Source organism: Nothoprocta perdicaria, unplaced genomic scaffold (assembly GCF_003342845.1).
Source record: "Nothoprocta perdicaria isolate Ctin4 unplaced genomic scaffold, notPer1 scaffold_97, whole genome shotgun sequence".
NCBI classification, from domain to species: Eukaryota; Metazoa; Chordata; class Aves; order Tinamiformes; family Tinamidae; genus Nothoprocta; species Nothoprocta perdicaria.
This window is the reverse complement of record NW_020456276.1, coordinates 490,783-506,063: the sequence shown is the minus strand read 5'-3', so window position 1 is coordinate 506,063 and position 15,281 is coordinate 490,783. Positions and strand designations below refer to the sequence as shown.

At 43.9% G+C, this 15,281-nt stretch overlaps 1 protein-coding gene across 4 annotated transcripts in view; it reads right to left on the bottom strand.

The window, feature by feature from the left end:
- The window catches only part of PPP1R12B (protein phosphatase 1 regulatory subunit 12B), a 101,039-nt gene that overhangs the window by 66,773 nt on the left and 18,985 nt on the right, over window positions 1-15,281 (bottom strand). For all 4 annotated transcript variants that reach the window (XM_026053121.1, XM_026053124.1, XM_026053120.1 and 1 more), the window contains exons 2-8: window positions 10,982-11,112; window positions 9,463-9,581; window positions 7,421-7,580; window positions 5,289-5,433; window positions 3,997-4,071; window positions 1,290-1,369; window positions 634-782 (exon numbers count right to left, since the gene is read on the bottom strand). In XM_026053121.1, the coding sequence (XP_025908906.1) occupies window positions 634-782; window positions 1,290-1,369; window positions 3,997-4,071; window positions 5,289-5,433; window positions 7,421-7,580; window positions 9,463-9,581; window positions 10,982-11,112 (859 nt within the window). The remainder of the gene's footprint in view (window positions 1-633; window positions 783-1,289; window positions 1,370-3,996; window positions 4,072-5,288; window positions 5,434-7,420; window positions 7,581-9,462; window positions 9,582-10,981; window positions 11,113-15,281) is intronic.

The following is a 15,281-nucleotide window of genomic DNA, read 5'->3' as shown; positions in this document are numbered from 1 at the left end:
CTGCACAGAGCATTTTCAGCTCCTCATTTCTGTGTTGTGATCCAAACACAGCAGATTGCTACCTTGCCACAGCCACATGCTCTTTTCTACAGTCCTGYGGTATCTGAAGTGTTCCCTCCAATTCAGCCAAGCAAAATAGAAAGAAATCAGTTTAAGAGAAACTTATTCAAWGCTCTATTAGCTTGAATCCAAGTGAGCTGGAAGTAGAGGCTAAGTTTCTATCCAAAGCTCTTTTCAGCTGATGGGGGAGTCAGCAAAAAGAAAGGAAATACATTCCTTTTAGGAAAGAACAGCACTGGTTTGGAACACTGAGGAAATCAAAAGGGAGGTGTTTCCATAAATGTCAAAGGGTGCTACAGGCACGGTTTAAAAGCAAAAGAAATGTCTTCAGTGCCTCAATGTCAGTCATCCTGAAAGTGAGAGTGTTGCAATTTTTCATATTTTAAGAGAAATATTTTTAATAAATAATTTCAGGGGAAAGTCACAGCTTTGACATTTAGATTTTTTTCATAATACACTATCAATTTCTCCATACTCAAAACACCAAAAKAAAGATTTCAGAGTGTCTTTAACAATTAGACAAAAAAGGCAGCTACTGCTCTGTTAATGATTAAATCTGAAGCAATGTTTTACCTGACTCCTTTTCAGCATCTGATTCTGAAACCTCATCTTCTTCAGCTTCCTCCTCCTCTTCTTCAGARCTGGAACTGCTAGAGTCCTTGTTCTCTTCCTCCATGTCCATGGACTTCAGTGTATCTTCCTCATAAAGAATCTTCTCTTTGCTGAAAAAACAGGAAATTCTAATGTCTGCCAAGCAAGTGAGATATTTCTGAATTGCACTTTTTTCAAGACACATACACACGATTTGCTACGTATAGAACCAGCGAAAGGACAAAACCCATCTACACACTCTAGCTCCTCATAGACCCGTTGCCCATTGTTGTGGATTCCAATGCCAGTTGCACATTTCCTAATTTTGTAGGCATTTGGTCATCCAAAAAAATGAGATGTCTCTGCTAAGGGCACTGCAAACATCACCTGGGCTGCACGGTTCTGTGCAGCTGCAATCGGGCACTTCTCAGCCCAGAGGTCAAAATGATACTCAGAAACAGCAGAGCTGGGGAACTGGCACCACCACCAAGCAACCGAGCACCCACATCCTTACTGAAGAATTTCAAAGAAACAACAAAATGGACATGAACAGCAATATGTTTGTGTAAATCATTTGAGGCAAATTTGCCGCTAGCAGATGATGCTGCTCTTTGTCAATGAAAAGGAAGGAAACCTACTTTGTGAAGAGTCTGCTTTGAGGCTTGCCGTTCATGTCCGCTTCTATGAGTTTATTCCTCGTCTCCTTCTCACTTCGCAGCTGTCAAAAAAGCCCAAGAAAATGGAAGAAGGAATCAAAATACACATTTTAACAAGTCACCTCAGCCTAATCTGAAAATTATCACAGCAGAAGGTAAAGGCAGATTTGTCGGATGAAAAATACCAGCCTATATCATAAACATAGATATAATTTAACAACTCAATTCATTGAATACCCTATCTGTATGAGCACTGGATACCCTGGACTGAAGCTCCATAAGGACACACTGAGCATGTCCTTAAAAATCTGTGCAGCTTCAGTTTAAGATCTGCTGCCTCCGTAGCTAATATTTACCTGCTCTCAGAGGACCGTGTTTAAGTCTGCCCTGTACAGGCAACGGATGGATCTCCCGTGAGGCTGAGTCATTCCTTAAATCCCTCCAGTTCTGGCACGAGCCATTGCACAAGAATATCCATGATCACCACAGCAACAACGTATTTTGCTCAAGGAGCAGTAAATGTGAATTTTATCAGCAGTGATGGATAAAACTGTAAGTGTAAGGTTATTTCAGTAGCATTTAGCACAGACACAGTTGAGGTTTAAAAAAAGGAAAGAAAAAGAAGAATTGCAATTAGAGGTTCACTTTCAAGCCTCTTTTTCTTTTTCGCTTCATTTCTACTGTAGATATTCCTCATCTTTGGATGGGAGGAGCTGACTCATGGTACAAGAAGGAAAAGCTCTCCAGTTTCTGAATGCATTGGGTCCAGTTCTGAATCCATGAACTCCAGTTCATGGGCGTTTGGGATAATTTATTAACCAAAATTATTAAGAAAGCATAGCAAAGGGAAGGGCAAGAAATAGCTTCCCAGGAAAGTCAGAAAAAAATCCAAAAGCAAAACTAATTCCCAGACAAATTCAAATGAAAAATCACACATCCAGGTGGGTTTGGGAAGCCTCCAGAGAAGGAGCCTCCCCAGCCTCTCCGGGCAGCCTGTGCCAGGGCTTGAGCACCCTCACAGTGAAGCAGTTCTTCCTCATGTGGAGATGGAACTTCCTTTTTTAACATTTTATACCCATTACCCCTTGTGCTGTCACTCGCCACCACTGAGAAGAGTTTGGCCTCATCCACTTTGCATCCAACCCTGATGTGTATGTACACATCCATCAGATCCCCTCTCAATGTTCTCTTCTACGGGCTAAACAAGCCCAGCTCACTTGGTCTTTCCACCCTAAGAATATTATTTGGCAAGGGTGGTATCACTGGTTCTGATCTACTTTTTGAATTTAGACTTAAATTAAAAAAAAAAAGTTTACTTGAGAGACATTTTGAAAGTAGTAAAAATGTGTGTGTTTTGGAACAGCCTGTTTCATCCTTGAATATTGGTTTTTTTTTTGGTTTTTTTTTTTCTTTAAATCAGAAATACAGGATAAAATGACATTTCTGTCAAAAAATATCACAATCATTGAAAAAAAATGTGACAAGTCTAGACTCTTCTCTTCTTCCTAGCTCTAATACAGCTTGCTATAATCAGTTAATAAATGGGGAAGGGCTTTATAGAGCACTGCTACACAGAGAACAAGCGGGTYGCTTGTCCCTGCTAAGCAGGGCCAAAGAGGGGCTAGCCGGTACCTAAAAAAGTTCTGGTGGTTGTTCTGCTTTTTCGTTTCTCCTGATGGTTATAGTTAGCACAGACTCCTGGGGTAATGTAATAGGAGGAAGTACAAAACACAACACAGAGTATTTATCRACACCTCATTTCGGGAGAAGCTTATTAATTTTTAAAAAGATTCTGTGAATGTTAAGACTGCTATTTAAGGCTGACAGCAGCTGTGTTGTGATCAGAGCTCAAGCGCTACCACCCACATTGTCAGTTCCTCAAAATACTTGACTTGGTTTTATCAGCAACGTTCTCATTAAGGATTTTGCTAAAACCAACATTTTAAATGATACCTCGTGATTTGCTTTTTTTGTTGGTGGTGGTTTTGTTCCTTSAAAGTAGGTTTGTTTCTTGGAAACACCCAAATGAACTGAGTAGATCAGACAAAAAAGAAAGCAATCCTAAAGCACAGTGTGGCTTCATGACTGGCTTTACTTTGATCAAAATATTCTTTGCCTTCCTTCTTTTATACCAGCTCTCTACTTATAAGCCTTTCCAATATCTCCATGGTGTCACGAGATGACAGTTTAACATGGTTTTTGAAACCACTGAATATTTCAGTCTGCAACTCCATGAAGTTTCCTCTCAAAGAAATCAAAGGTCTCACAACTCTGTGGGAGACACGGTATGGAAAACCCTCTTTCTCAACACTGACTCCATGCTTCTTAAACACCAACACAAAGGTGACGAGGGTAATTGTTCATTAAGCAAAGAGCAGTTTGTCAGCTTGCAAGCTCCTCAGCTTCAAAAGCCCCTACAGAACAGCAGCAGTTTCGACGATGAATTGTACATAAATAAACAGCTGACAAAATTCTGTATGCCAATAATCTACTGACTTTCTTGAGAGTCATGCAGTTTTCTGTGTTGCTAGGTATTAGAAATGCCAGTAAAATTAAAGCTATCCTAATGACTAATGTAAAAAACCAGTGAGGCCTCAGCTTCATACTTGTGTTGAAATTATAAGCTTTAGAGAACACCCATCCATGAAGGTTATTTGGGGAAGTGAGGAACGGGCACGCACAAACTCACCACAGTCTGTTTCTTCTGCAGCATTTCTAAGTGTTCAACCAGTCCTTCATCAGCCACRTCGAACGGTGTCTGGCCCTGACGACACATGCAGCAAGAAAACAAACGATGCAAGTCAAGGTGATGCGTGGAGACACTAGTACTGCCAAGATGGCATCAACGGGCACAAGAGCAATCTTTACCRGTGAAGAACAAACCAACATAGCCCTCGTAGCCAACGCAGGCTGGCTAACAAACTCTGTTTCAGTTAGCTCACATGAGAGAAGGGAAAGCAAAGCCACGGTGATGGTATTTTTATGACACCATCCATGATCAGACCAATCTTAGTCAGAGAAGCGCCGCTTCAACGCCACTAACGCTGTATCCATTCTATTAGCACATGAATAATGAATGAAACCTGATGCGTAGTGACTGAATTAATACAGGTCATCTGGGCCATCTGACCTGGACTTGACTACACTGGGAACATCAAATAACTCAGTGCRGGTTATTTATTTCTCTTCAGGTCTATCATGCCAACACGCTCAACACAGCAAATCCCCCATATTTTGGAGGCCCCCAAGTTCACCATGCTAAAATGGCTCCTTCTCAGACAGTTGTTTCTTTTACCTGAGTTTCCAGGASAGAGAGATGCACTCACAGCACACAGCGCCACGTCTCTCTCATCAAATCCCCTTGTCTATTTTCATTCCCTGATGCTGCTCCAAGCAAAAACAGATCTACTTTAACTCTTGGAAATTCACGGGTTCTTCAAGGAAACATCCTCATGTTTTTATAGGGAGGCCTACTTGTTAATATTCTACTTTTTTCCTGCTCGTTTCTCACAAACCCACGTCATTTTTCCCCATCATCTCTGTTTAGTAGAAAAGACAGTAAAACAGGAAGGATTTAAAGTTGTCAGTTTCTCATGGGTTTACTGGTTTTCAATAATTTATACTTTAGATTAGTGCATATGATCAGGCACTCCACAACTGATTTTTTTTTTGCTTTATTTATCAGGACTATGGTAAGGAAGGAAAACATAAACTATTATCATCTAACGCTTATTATAATCTTKGTTTTCAATATCCATCAGTGATGTTTTTAGTATTACTTAAAAGATGCCTTTTTTTTCCGTCTTTCTCTAGCAAAAACCCTTTGTTCTCTGGTGCTTTTAACCAGTCTACTTCACGTGCTATGAGAACTGCTCACCGACTAACCTTGCGCCGCTGCTGGATTCAGAGAGAGGCAACAAAATATGTGTCTTGCTATAAAAATACACTGCGTAAAAYCTGCCAAGGTGTGTGCTCACTAACCAGCTTGTTTCTGATGTCCATATCGCACAAGGCCTCTGCCAAGATGGAGCAAGCTTCCTTCACTCCCCAGTGCGCGGCAGCGTGCAGCGGGGTCCAGCCGTCGTTGTCCTGGACGTTCAAATTAAACCCAGCCTGGATCAGAAGCCTAAGGAAATAAGCAGTATTGATCTCTGCTCCTACAAGAATGGCTCTGCCCAGAAAAATTCATGCCATGAGCGGTAGAGTAGGTGGCACAGTGCAAAATMATCTAGGAGCTTCTCACCGTGATTTTCATCTAAGCAATATGCACTTGACGCGCTCACTCACAAAAGGAGGAATATCACGTAACGACAAGCGACTTCTGTCATTGGAAAAGCTGCTGCTAAGTGTCTAATTGGTAAAATTCCCTTTCAGCACGTCTGAAATTGGGAAAAGACCTTCATTCCTAAGCAGGCATCAGTGACCCAGTCGAAGTCCTGCATCGACAGCCACGAGACACCACAATCTGTCAGGCACTSGGTGAACAAACAGCATCTCTGCAGACTGCAGTCTCCGTGACAAGCAGCCAAGCACCTGGCATTGATGGGCATTTAGGCACTGGAGTCTAGTGCTGGTTCTAGCAGCAGAAAAAAGGCTGCACTGTAGGGACTGTCGGTAAGGAGACAGCATCTCTGCTTCTCGCCTGTCCTGTTACTGACTTGCACGTCAAAGYGAGGCGTAGCCGAAGGGACCCATCTGGGAGCAGCCTGGTCACACAGCGCCCTGCAAACTGGCCATGGTGTTTGCTCCCACCTGAGGCTCCAAGATGTAGAAATAAAAGTAAGCAGAAGAGAAACCACTGCTATCTGAAGCCTTCCATGTGTATTCGCACTAGTACACAAATGATCTGGTTAAAGTCCCAAGCAGAACTGCCTCCCTTCAACACGGGAAATCCAGCATGACCCCAGAAGGGCATTAAGGGTTTTGAAACCCCTGCTCCTTCACATTGATGCATTATAAAACCCAGTCCTCACATAGTAGTGTTTCTCTGTGAAAGAAAGCTTAAATCAGCTGCTGACTTTACGTTGATTTTCCAGCTGGCAAGAGGGAGGAACATCGTTGTTAAGAGACTCAAGGTCACAGACAAATTCCACATCTCACTGGAGAGCTAGCAAGCTCCTGGCTTTCAGCCCTTTGGGGCTGGAGTCACTGGAGTTATATATTTAAACTTAGAGGGTACCCATAAAGCACGCAGGACTGAAACAATATTCGTTCTCAGCAAGCTGAGAGCTCTCATTATAACTTCTGATGTGACGGGTGGCTGTCCAGGACGAGTTGGCTTGCAAACTGTGACTGCAGTTCCCATTCAGTACTGGAAATACAACTCTCCACGAGACCCACACCTTGATTTCAGGAAATCCATCATTTCTATTTGACATGAGAGGTGTTAAACTAGTGTTCTTGGGCACTCCTTCCTCAGACAGCGTATAACTCAGTTATAAACTTTAACAAATGCATGCAAATAGGGATCATGGAGGACAACAAACCTACTACAGCTGGAGAAGCAGCAGCTACGAGGCTTCAAGTCACAACACAAAAAGTTAGGACCGAAAGCATCAAGAGAGATGAGCATCTCCAGAAGCATTTTAATCCAGACAACCAAGCAGTCTTGCTAATTATGGGTAGTTCAACCCATACATAAAAAGCAGAGRAAAAAGCTTTATTGTTGGACACTTTTAATTTGGCCTGACCTGTAAAAATATTAATGTTTTACTGCCAGGAAAAAGTACGTAAAGAGATGGGCTGGGCACTGCATTTTTCCACTAGACTAAGCTGGTAATGTTTAGTGCTGGGTACTCGCAACTGTCATGGAACGTAGGCTGAAATTATACATTTATCTAATGCWGTTTAACCTGTTGATCCCAGTTGCTAGTGCTGTTACTTGATGAGYGAAAAATCAAACCTTCTAACTTATGCCTCAGGCTCTGAAAGGCCTGCCTCACTCTAAGGGCCTAGAGAAATGAAAATCCATCYTCTAGCTCTTTATCAGCGAAAGGCAAATAATTCTGTAGTGCCCTTTGGGGGAAAAACAAAGTGTAAAAATCTCAATACATCTCTCATCTATAAAGCTAGATAGGGCAACCACCCTTAACTCCATGGGAAGGAGTTCCTACCTCATGACTTCGGAATAACCCTTGGCCGCAGCAACGTGAAGAGCTGTGGCGCCYGTTCGAGGCTGCTTTATATCCTCGATTCTCCCACTGTTCAGCCACTGCCGGGCATCCTGCAGCATTTGCTGCTCCTCTTCTTTTCTTGCCAGGTCTAGGTCCACACCTAGGAAGGCCAAGTATAGGACAAGGGATTATCAAGTGGAAGTGCCCAGGTATTTATTAAACCTATGCAACGTTTTGCTTGCTATTCAGAATGAGCAATATCTTCGTAACCCTCACCAAAAGCCAACACAGCAACAGCACAGATATTTTACAGGAGTTAGGAGACCTCATGTATCACTGATAGGTAATTCAACGCTACCTTGAAATAAAATTCTGAAAGGTGATCAAACCAGCCCAATTACCAAGCAGCTAAACTGTGAACCAATACTGGGTGGAAAGATGGAATTTTAAATATATAGCGTTCCCAATTTGAATAACCAAACCATGAACAACAGCACTGCAAACTTAATTAAACAACAGTGTGAGTATAATCTAGAAGATAAATTTGGAGAGAAGACCCTGAGAAAACTCCAAGAACAACAAAACCTCAGACATATACTTACCTAAAACTCAGTGCAACGCATTTGCAATGCACTACGGCTATTTACAACATGCACAAAGAAATAGATGGTAAAAAAAAATATTCTCTTGTGGCATAAACGATCTGCTTTAGAACAAATTGGACCAAGTGAGTCCATTAGTAGAGATGTTTGAGGCTTTCTGATAACAGGAGGGACAAGTTTCCCACACTAGCCAACAAGTGTTACTAACGGGARAGCCAGGTGGTTCTGGCTGAAGGGCTGCTTCAACTGCCAACAAGAGGCAGAACTATTTTAGTCTTGTTTTAAGAAGTGGATATGATAAATTGAAGAATTTTTCTTGTTAAGGAAGTCACATAAGGATGGTATACAAACTAGAGGTAGCAGAGAATGGCTTCCATACAACGGCAGATTAAATTGCTAGGGCTCTTCCATTTGCAAGTAAATCTCTAATGCATCTCTACAAATGAAGAATGRTGTTGAAATGAAACTATTCCTAGGGATCAGTTCTCTCAGTATAAGGAGATGATTGCCCATGAAATTGTTGAGCATTAGGTTTAAAACAGCAGAAAAACAAGAAACCCCACTTATCAACTCAGTCTTAATTACAAAACCCAAGGCAGCAGGATGCTGCAAAGACAAATCCAAATGGCTTCAAAACAAAACATTAGACAAATTCAAAGAGGGGTAGCAGTGCATCTGTGATCACTGAACAGAAGGCTACACATGCTAATATTTTCCAAGGAGAACTGCGCAGCCTCACGCACAGAGATCCGCTGGGGATTCCTATACACAGAAAGCCCATGTGGCTCAGGAATTCTTTAAGACATGGTGGTTGGAAGTTGGGAAATGTTCACAAGAGGAATGGCACAAAACTTACCCTGTTCTTAGAGTTTGCCTTAAGCATCTGCTTTTAGCTGCTGTTAGAGACAGGCTACAGAGCTAGGTGGACACTTAGTGGAATTTTATAACACATTTATTCCAGCAATTATGATCCTTTGGAAGCGTGCCAGGGCAAAGCTGCTCAACGGAGACAGATGGTTGTTTTAGGGCACCCCAGCACGATATCACTAATGTGGYGAAGCCAGGAAAAAGCCAAACACAACTCTAAGAAGTGTCAGGCAAAATATCTGCAATAGTTACTGCCTTGCAAAGTCTCAACCATGTTACTACCATGTACAGCTCTTATTACCCACTTAAAAGACAGACAGGTTCATCCCAGCATGAAGAACAGCTCCCTATCTTCCCGGTCCTCCAAGGTGGTCTAACTGCTAAGACGAGGGARAAGTGATCTGATAAGAATCCTACTAGTAGAGTGCACGCTGAGCTTTCCCTATCGCAGCAAAACTCTTGGGCCAGATTTCAGCGCTCTGTACCTAGACCCAGGCAGACAGCCTACAGAATTCCTTTWCAGAAACACTGAAGGGCCTAACACACCCATTGTCAACCCCACTGCCAATTTACCTTGTTTCTTCACTTGTTCCAGCAGCAGGTCCTTCATGGCTGCTTCCTCCGCGATGTCAGAGGGGACTTCACCTTCACTGTTCACAGCAGCCACGTTGGCTCCATGACTAATCAAGTACCTACGAATGAGACCAATGTGTTAGACCTCATGAACAGGCTTCAGGGCAACCTGCACAGAAAATCAAGTGGCAGAACAAAATACTTATTTTTCTTCATATTCAATTACCGAGCGGTGCATATACCTATCAAATTTCTAGTCTAATGTTGTTCATGGTTAACCGCAAGGTCCTCCCTTCTCTGCTCAATGGCTCGTCCCAACAGTTTCTGCTTCTCTAGAGCCAGTTAAATCCTCTAGCTCTTGTACTAAGATGATATGTTATTCTTGTTTTTTTTTTTTAACAGGAAATGAATGCAGAAAAAACAAGCCTTTTTTTCCTCCTGTCGCTTTGCAACTAGATCAAAAGTTCATTGAAGAGCAAGTAATGTCTTGCTCAGCCTGTTAATCTTGTTACAAGTACAACCTTGGGCTGAAGAAGAACTGTCTGTTTAAACACGCATCTAGGAAGGCAAGGTAGAAAAAAAGATGATATAATCTCTCTACAACCAGGCACAGCATTTCACTTCCCTATATCCATACTAAACCTAGTGTAGTATGCATCCATACTAACCCGTGTTGTAAATAAAACACAAAACCACCCAACAACATAATGCTGTCATTTTAATTGGGTTCATTAACAAGCAGTTACTTTTATCTACTCCTCCATCTTTGTCAGACTGTGTGCAAGGAGCGGAAACAAAGGATATGAATTTGAAGAAAAAGAAATGATGCTGTTAACATATTGGTGACTCTGAAGGTCAGAACATTGCACTTTTCTCTTTAAAGACTCCCAACAGCAATTACATTCTGCTCCCATAGGTCTACCTGCATTAAGAAATAGAGATAGGCACTCTGTATATCTTCTAARTAATGGTAAATCCATCTCTGAATTATTTTATACTGTGCAATGCATCTGATATTTGCACTTTACACTGGAATTTGCACTTTACACTAATACACATTTCTGTGTCACACAGGTACAGAATTATTCCTTATTAGAGAAGCAAAATCCCAAGCCCCTCCTATGGAGCATTTAAAACTGAACTGGGGTTCCCCTCAACGTAACTGCTGGGGTTCCCCTCAACATAAGTGCTCCATGGCACTGGAGTTGTGCTTCATCACTCTTCTCCACCCACGTAGGTGCCTGCCTGGCAGCCACCGTGGCTCCCTTTCGCCTGGCATGTTTTTAGCTAAAGGATCTGATCCATCTACACGGCACTGTCATGGGAGCAGCAATAGGGAACAGGTTCCATTATAACCTTGACAAATCAAAGGTTCAGTCCCAGTGGAAAAGCAACTTTCTCTGTTTTGTTTGCTTCCAAGATGTTCGGTAAGTCTCAGGGCAACAGAGAGTGTGTGCCTGCTCCAAGGAGGAGGCTGCAGAACATTACGAATACCCACAACAGCCTGAAACTCACTCACTCTGCTATGTTCAGATAGCCACACGATGCCACAGCGTGGAGAGGGGTCCAGCCCTCGTTATCCTGCTGGTTCACGTTGGCTCCATTTTCCACAAGAAACTTCACCATGTCCAGGTTCTCATCGATACAGGCCTGTGGGAGAAGAAGGGACACAAAGGGAAAGGAAGGAAGGAARGAAGAGAGGGGAAAAAAAGCAACAGTGTTAAATCAAGTGAACAACTTTCATTTATAGTTTATCAGTAGCAGTCAATTCTAGRACCGAATTTCCTCCCTGTCACAAAGTTGCGAAATAACGTGAATTTATTTCAGAACTTTCAAAAATTAATTGCAGCTCAGGTGGACAACCCCTAAACTTGCTCCAGCTTTGCTTCAGATCAACTGCTCTCTTCTGCTTTCTCTCCCCCACACTTATYTCCCCAGAGCAGAGCGCAAGTTGTAGAAATGGCAAATCTGTGTTAGTCTTTGATAGGGCTCTGGTGTTGCTGGGAGAAGACCTACTTGGGTTTTCACATCACAGCAATCCCATTCAGTGGAATTCCTCTTTCCTCGAATTCCTGGCTCCAGCACATTCTGTGGATCACTTATGGTTCGCTGCAGGCTGCTGTTTAAGGATAAGCTGGCAATTTAATACRTATGTCCAACTGCAGTTGCCCCAAGCACGACTAGGAGGCAAAAGGACCAGCTTCTACTTGGGTGTTCGCCTACAGACAGAAAAGTAGCTCCTCATCCCGAAGGCTGGAATCGACTTGGCCAAAATTGCTCCCAAACGCAGCAATTGTGGCCAACGCAACACTTGATCCTTCTATACGGCTTGGTGGGAGCRTATCTGTCAGCTACAGGAGTCTGATGACATGAGATGATCCTTCTTCTAAAATGAGCAACACTGAGTATCCATTCCCACGTTGCTAGAGGCAAGTAAGGAAAACAGGGAAATTGTCCTTGTATTTAACAAAAAAAGAAAACAAAGTAAGCAAAGAGTGAGAGAGAATCCTTGAATTTCTAGCACATCCATCTACTGCATTGCTCGATTCAAGAGAGACTTTTGCTCTAAACCAGGCTTTCATGTTCGCTATTTGTGTCGTCAGTGCAAACACAAACTAGACTTTACAGCACATTCGCAAGGTATCCGTGTTACAGAATCACAGAATCAGCATGGCTGGAAAAGCCCTTCAAGAGCGATAAGGTCTCCCCTGAGCCCCCTCTTCTCCACACTAAACACTGCAGCTCCCCGGCTGCTCCCTGGAAGCTTTGGGCTCCAGCCCCTGCACCAGCTTGGCTGCCCTCCAATCAAGTGTTTGGACACACTCCAGCACCTCAATGTCCTTCTTGTAATGAGGGGCCAAAACCAAACCCAGTGTGGGAGGGGTGGCCTCCCCAATGCCGAGGAACCATCACTTCCCTAGTGCTGCCGGTCACACTGTTCCTGACACCRGGCAGGAGGCCGGTGGCCTTCCTGGTGCCTGGACTCACTGCTGGCTCCTGCTCGGCCGGCTGCCGACCAACGGCCAGATCCTTCCGTGCCGCAGAGCTGTCCAGCCGCGCTGCCCCAGGCCCAGGGCGCTGCACCGGGCGTTGTGACCCGAGYGCAGGACCCGGCCCCCGGCCTCGTTCAACCTCCCACGGCTGGCCTCAGCCCAGCGATCCAGCCTGTCCACATCCCTCCGCAGATCTGCATGTTCGCTTGGTTCGGAAATAGCTCTGCAGAAGGTCAGCTTGGCAAACTTTTCCTTCAAAGGGCGCGTGCTCTGCAGACACCCACTGCATGCTGGCAAACCCCAGCGAGCGCTGGGCACATCTGCCGTGGCAGGAAAGGAGACCCGCGGGGCAGGAGCAGATCTGAGCAGTTGCATCCACGCTGCGCTTGTGCTGGTCTGCGCAGGCTTCACCTGGATTAGTTCAGACACTAAAGCAGGAGCAAGAAATCCAGCCCAAAGCCCCTCCCTTTTAAACAAGCCTGGGGAGCTGTACGGCCTCCCACTGGGCTCAGAGCAGGACATCCAGGCCAAATATTTCTTGTGCACCCAACAGGCACGGGAGGACTAATGTGAGCCCTGTGTGCAAGTGATTCATTTTAAGCCATGCTCTGCAAGACAGGCACTCCAGATTTTCTTAAATGTGCAAATTATGCATGTGTGTGTATATATATATGCATAGGTATATTACTTATATATATAAATAACTTATTCCTTAAACAATGCTTTCAAATACTGTCATCAGGTAAAGTATGCAATGCACACAGCAAAGTAATGAATTCCACCCTAGGCCAACGAGTGATTTTTAGTGAGTTTGAGCCTACAAAATGCAGGATTAGCCTGTATTTGATATTTTACGTATATTTTATAGTGCAACATAGTTCCAGTTTTCCCCCAACAAACCTCAAATAAGTTGCATGTACTGCTTTACTGTTAATTATTTACATTTTGGACCTAGAAACACAACCATCAGGCATCATTTTTTAAATAAAAACAGTATCATCTAGAAACATACTGCTCTGTGAACACTGAGGATAAGTCTGTCCAGGCAGTGGTTTCTTTTGGGGACCTGCACATCTGGCTCATTACAAAAAATTAGAGCCTTGGAGAAAAAATTGTGATTGGTGCAGCTCTGGCTGAGGGGCCAGGCAGACATTTCTCACCTGCACATCCTCACTGCAAAACACTGTATTTGCTTTTGAGTGTTACCTGCAGCTTAAATGCAAATCTAAATTTAGACTCCAGAATGTTTTCACACTGAGAGCTTAGTATTTATCTGATAGATAATTATATCTACAGTGTTTATCATTCAAGCCTCACAAATAGCTGCCACCCACTATGTCTGCGCATACTGGCAAGAGGCCACGAGAAGAATTTCCCTCTGAAGCCACTGGATTGATAGGGCTCCAAAAAATATCTGTAGAGATACAAGAAAAGAACCTCCTTGCACATCCCTGCAAACTGGCCAGGCCTGCCCTTGGTGGTCCCCCTGCAGCACGGATCCTACGGGATGCATGGGTGAAGCGGAAGGGATGACGGGATAAATCCCCAGCTGCTCCCACAAAGCACGGGCAGTAACTCGATTCACGTGGCTGCCAAAGCCCCAAAACGATGACAGAAGTGACCGAGCTACGTGGGCGCTGGCACCTACAGCCAAAGGGACCGTAACACAAGTGTTTTCCGTTCGCGCTCCAAGCCTGCCACGGAGAAAGGCTGGATGTAAAGACGGATTAAGGCCTCAACAGAGCAGCAACACGGCCTTTAATATCTAGGGGACGTAAGCCTCACTCCACCCTTTTGCACCACAAAAGGCTGCTGTTCCTGCTGGGAACAAGCACAGTTCGGCAAATATTTGTTTTCATAGTAGTTGGTGACTTACAAGAATAGCAATGAGCACAGGGTTGAGCACCATGAACTAGTTTTATAGGGAAAGGCGGCTGAGTTGACATGAGTAGGGATGATTCCTTGCCTGCCACAAACATCACAATGCAGGAATTGCTTTTGGAGATGAATATCACACTAATACTAATTACACTGGCCAAGATTTTTAAAAGTGCCATAGTGAAGGCATTTCATACACTTGCATTCAAAAACCAGGTACTAAATAACCCCAGTCTGCTTCACAAGATCCTGCCAGTCTTTCACCAGAAACCAACAGGCATAAGATTTGCATCACTTTTTAGAAAACATACATATATATTTTTATAACATATTTAATCTAATATGGGGCAAGGAAGAAGAAGACACTGGTTGGGGCAAGAGGCAGACACAACAAGTTCAAAAGATCTTCCAAATCACAAAGTCTTTTAAAAATATGTGCAGCATTTATGAGTGATTAACCGGCCTCTTTGAGGGGTTGCACTCCATCGCTGCTCATACTTTTGATCAGCTGGGTTGCATTTCTTTCCAAATTCATTTTTGCACACGTTATTGATAATTAATATAGTTGCGTACATAAGATCATTTTACCAGGCTACGAATTACAAACCAGAAGTGTCTGGTGTTTTCGGCGGTCGCAGGGCACGCACTTGTCCACCGCAACTTTTAGGAGCCCTGGGTGCCCAGGGTGCTGCTCCAGCAGACACGGGCCCTCCAGCCCACCCAGCGCGTGCGCCCAAATGAGGCGCCGCGGGCACGCCACGGGGAAACGCCTTCCCCGACGGGCAGGAGGCAACGCTCATCTCCCCCATAAGCCAATTAGGTTTCCTGGAGGAAAGAAAGGCAAACAAAGCTGAGAGCTAGTATCATCTTTTAGGTGATGTTTTGGTCTCCCTCCCCTATTTTGAGCTTACTTCTCTCGGTTTCAGGCACTGGCAACCCRCAGCTGCT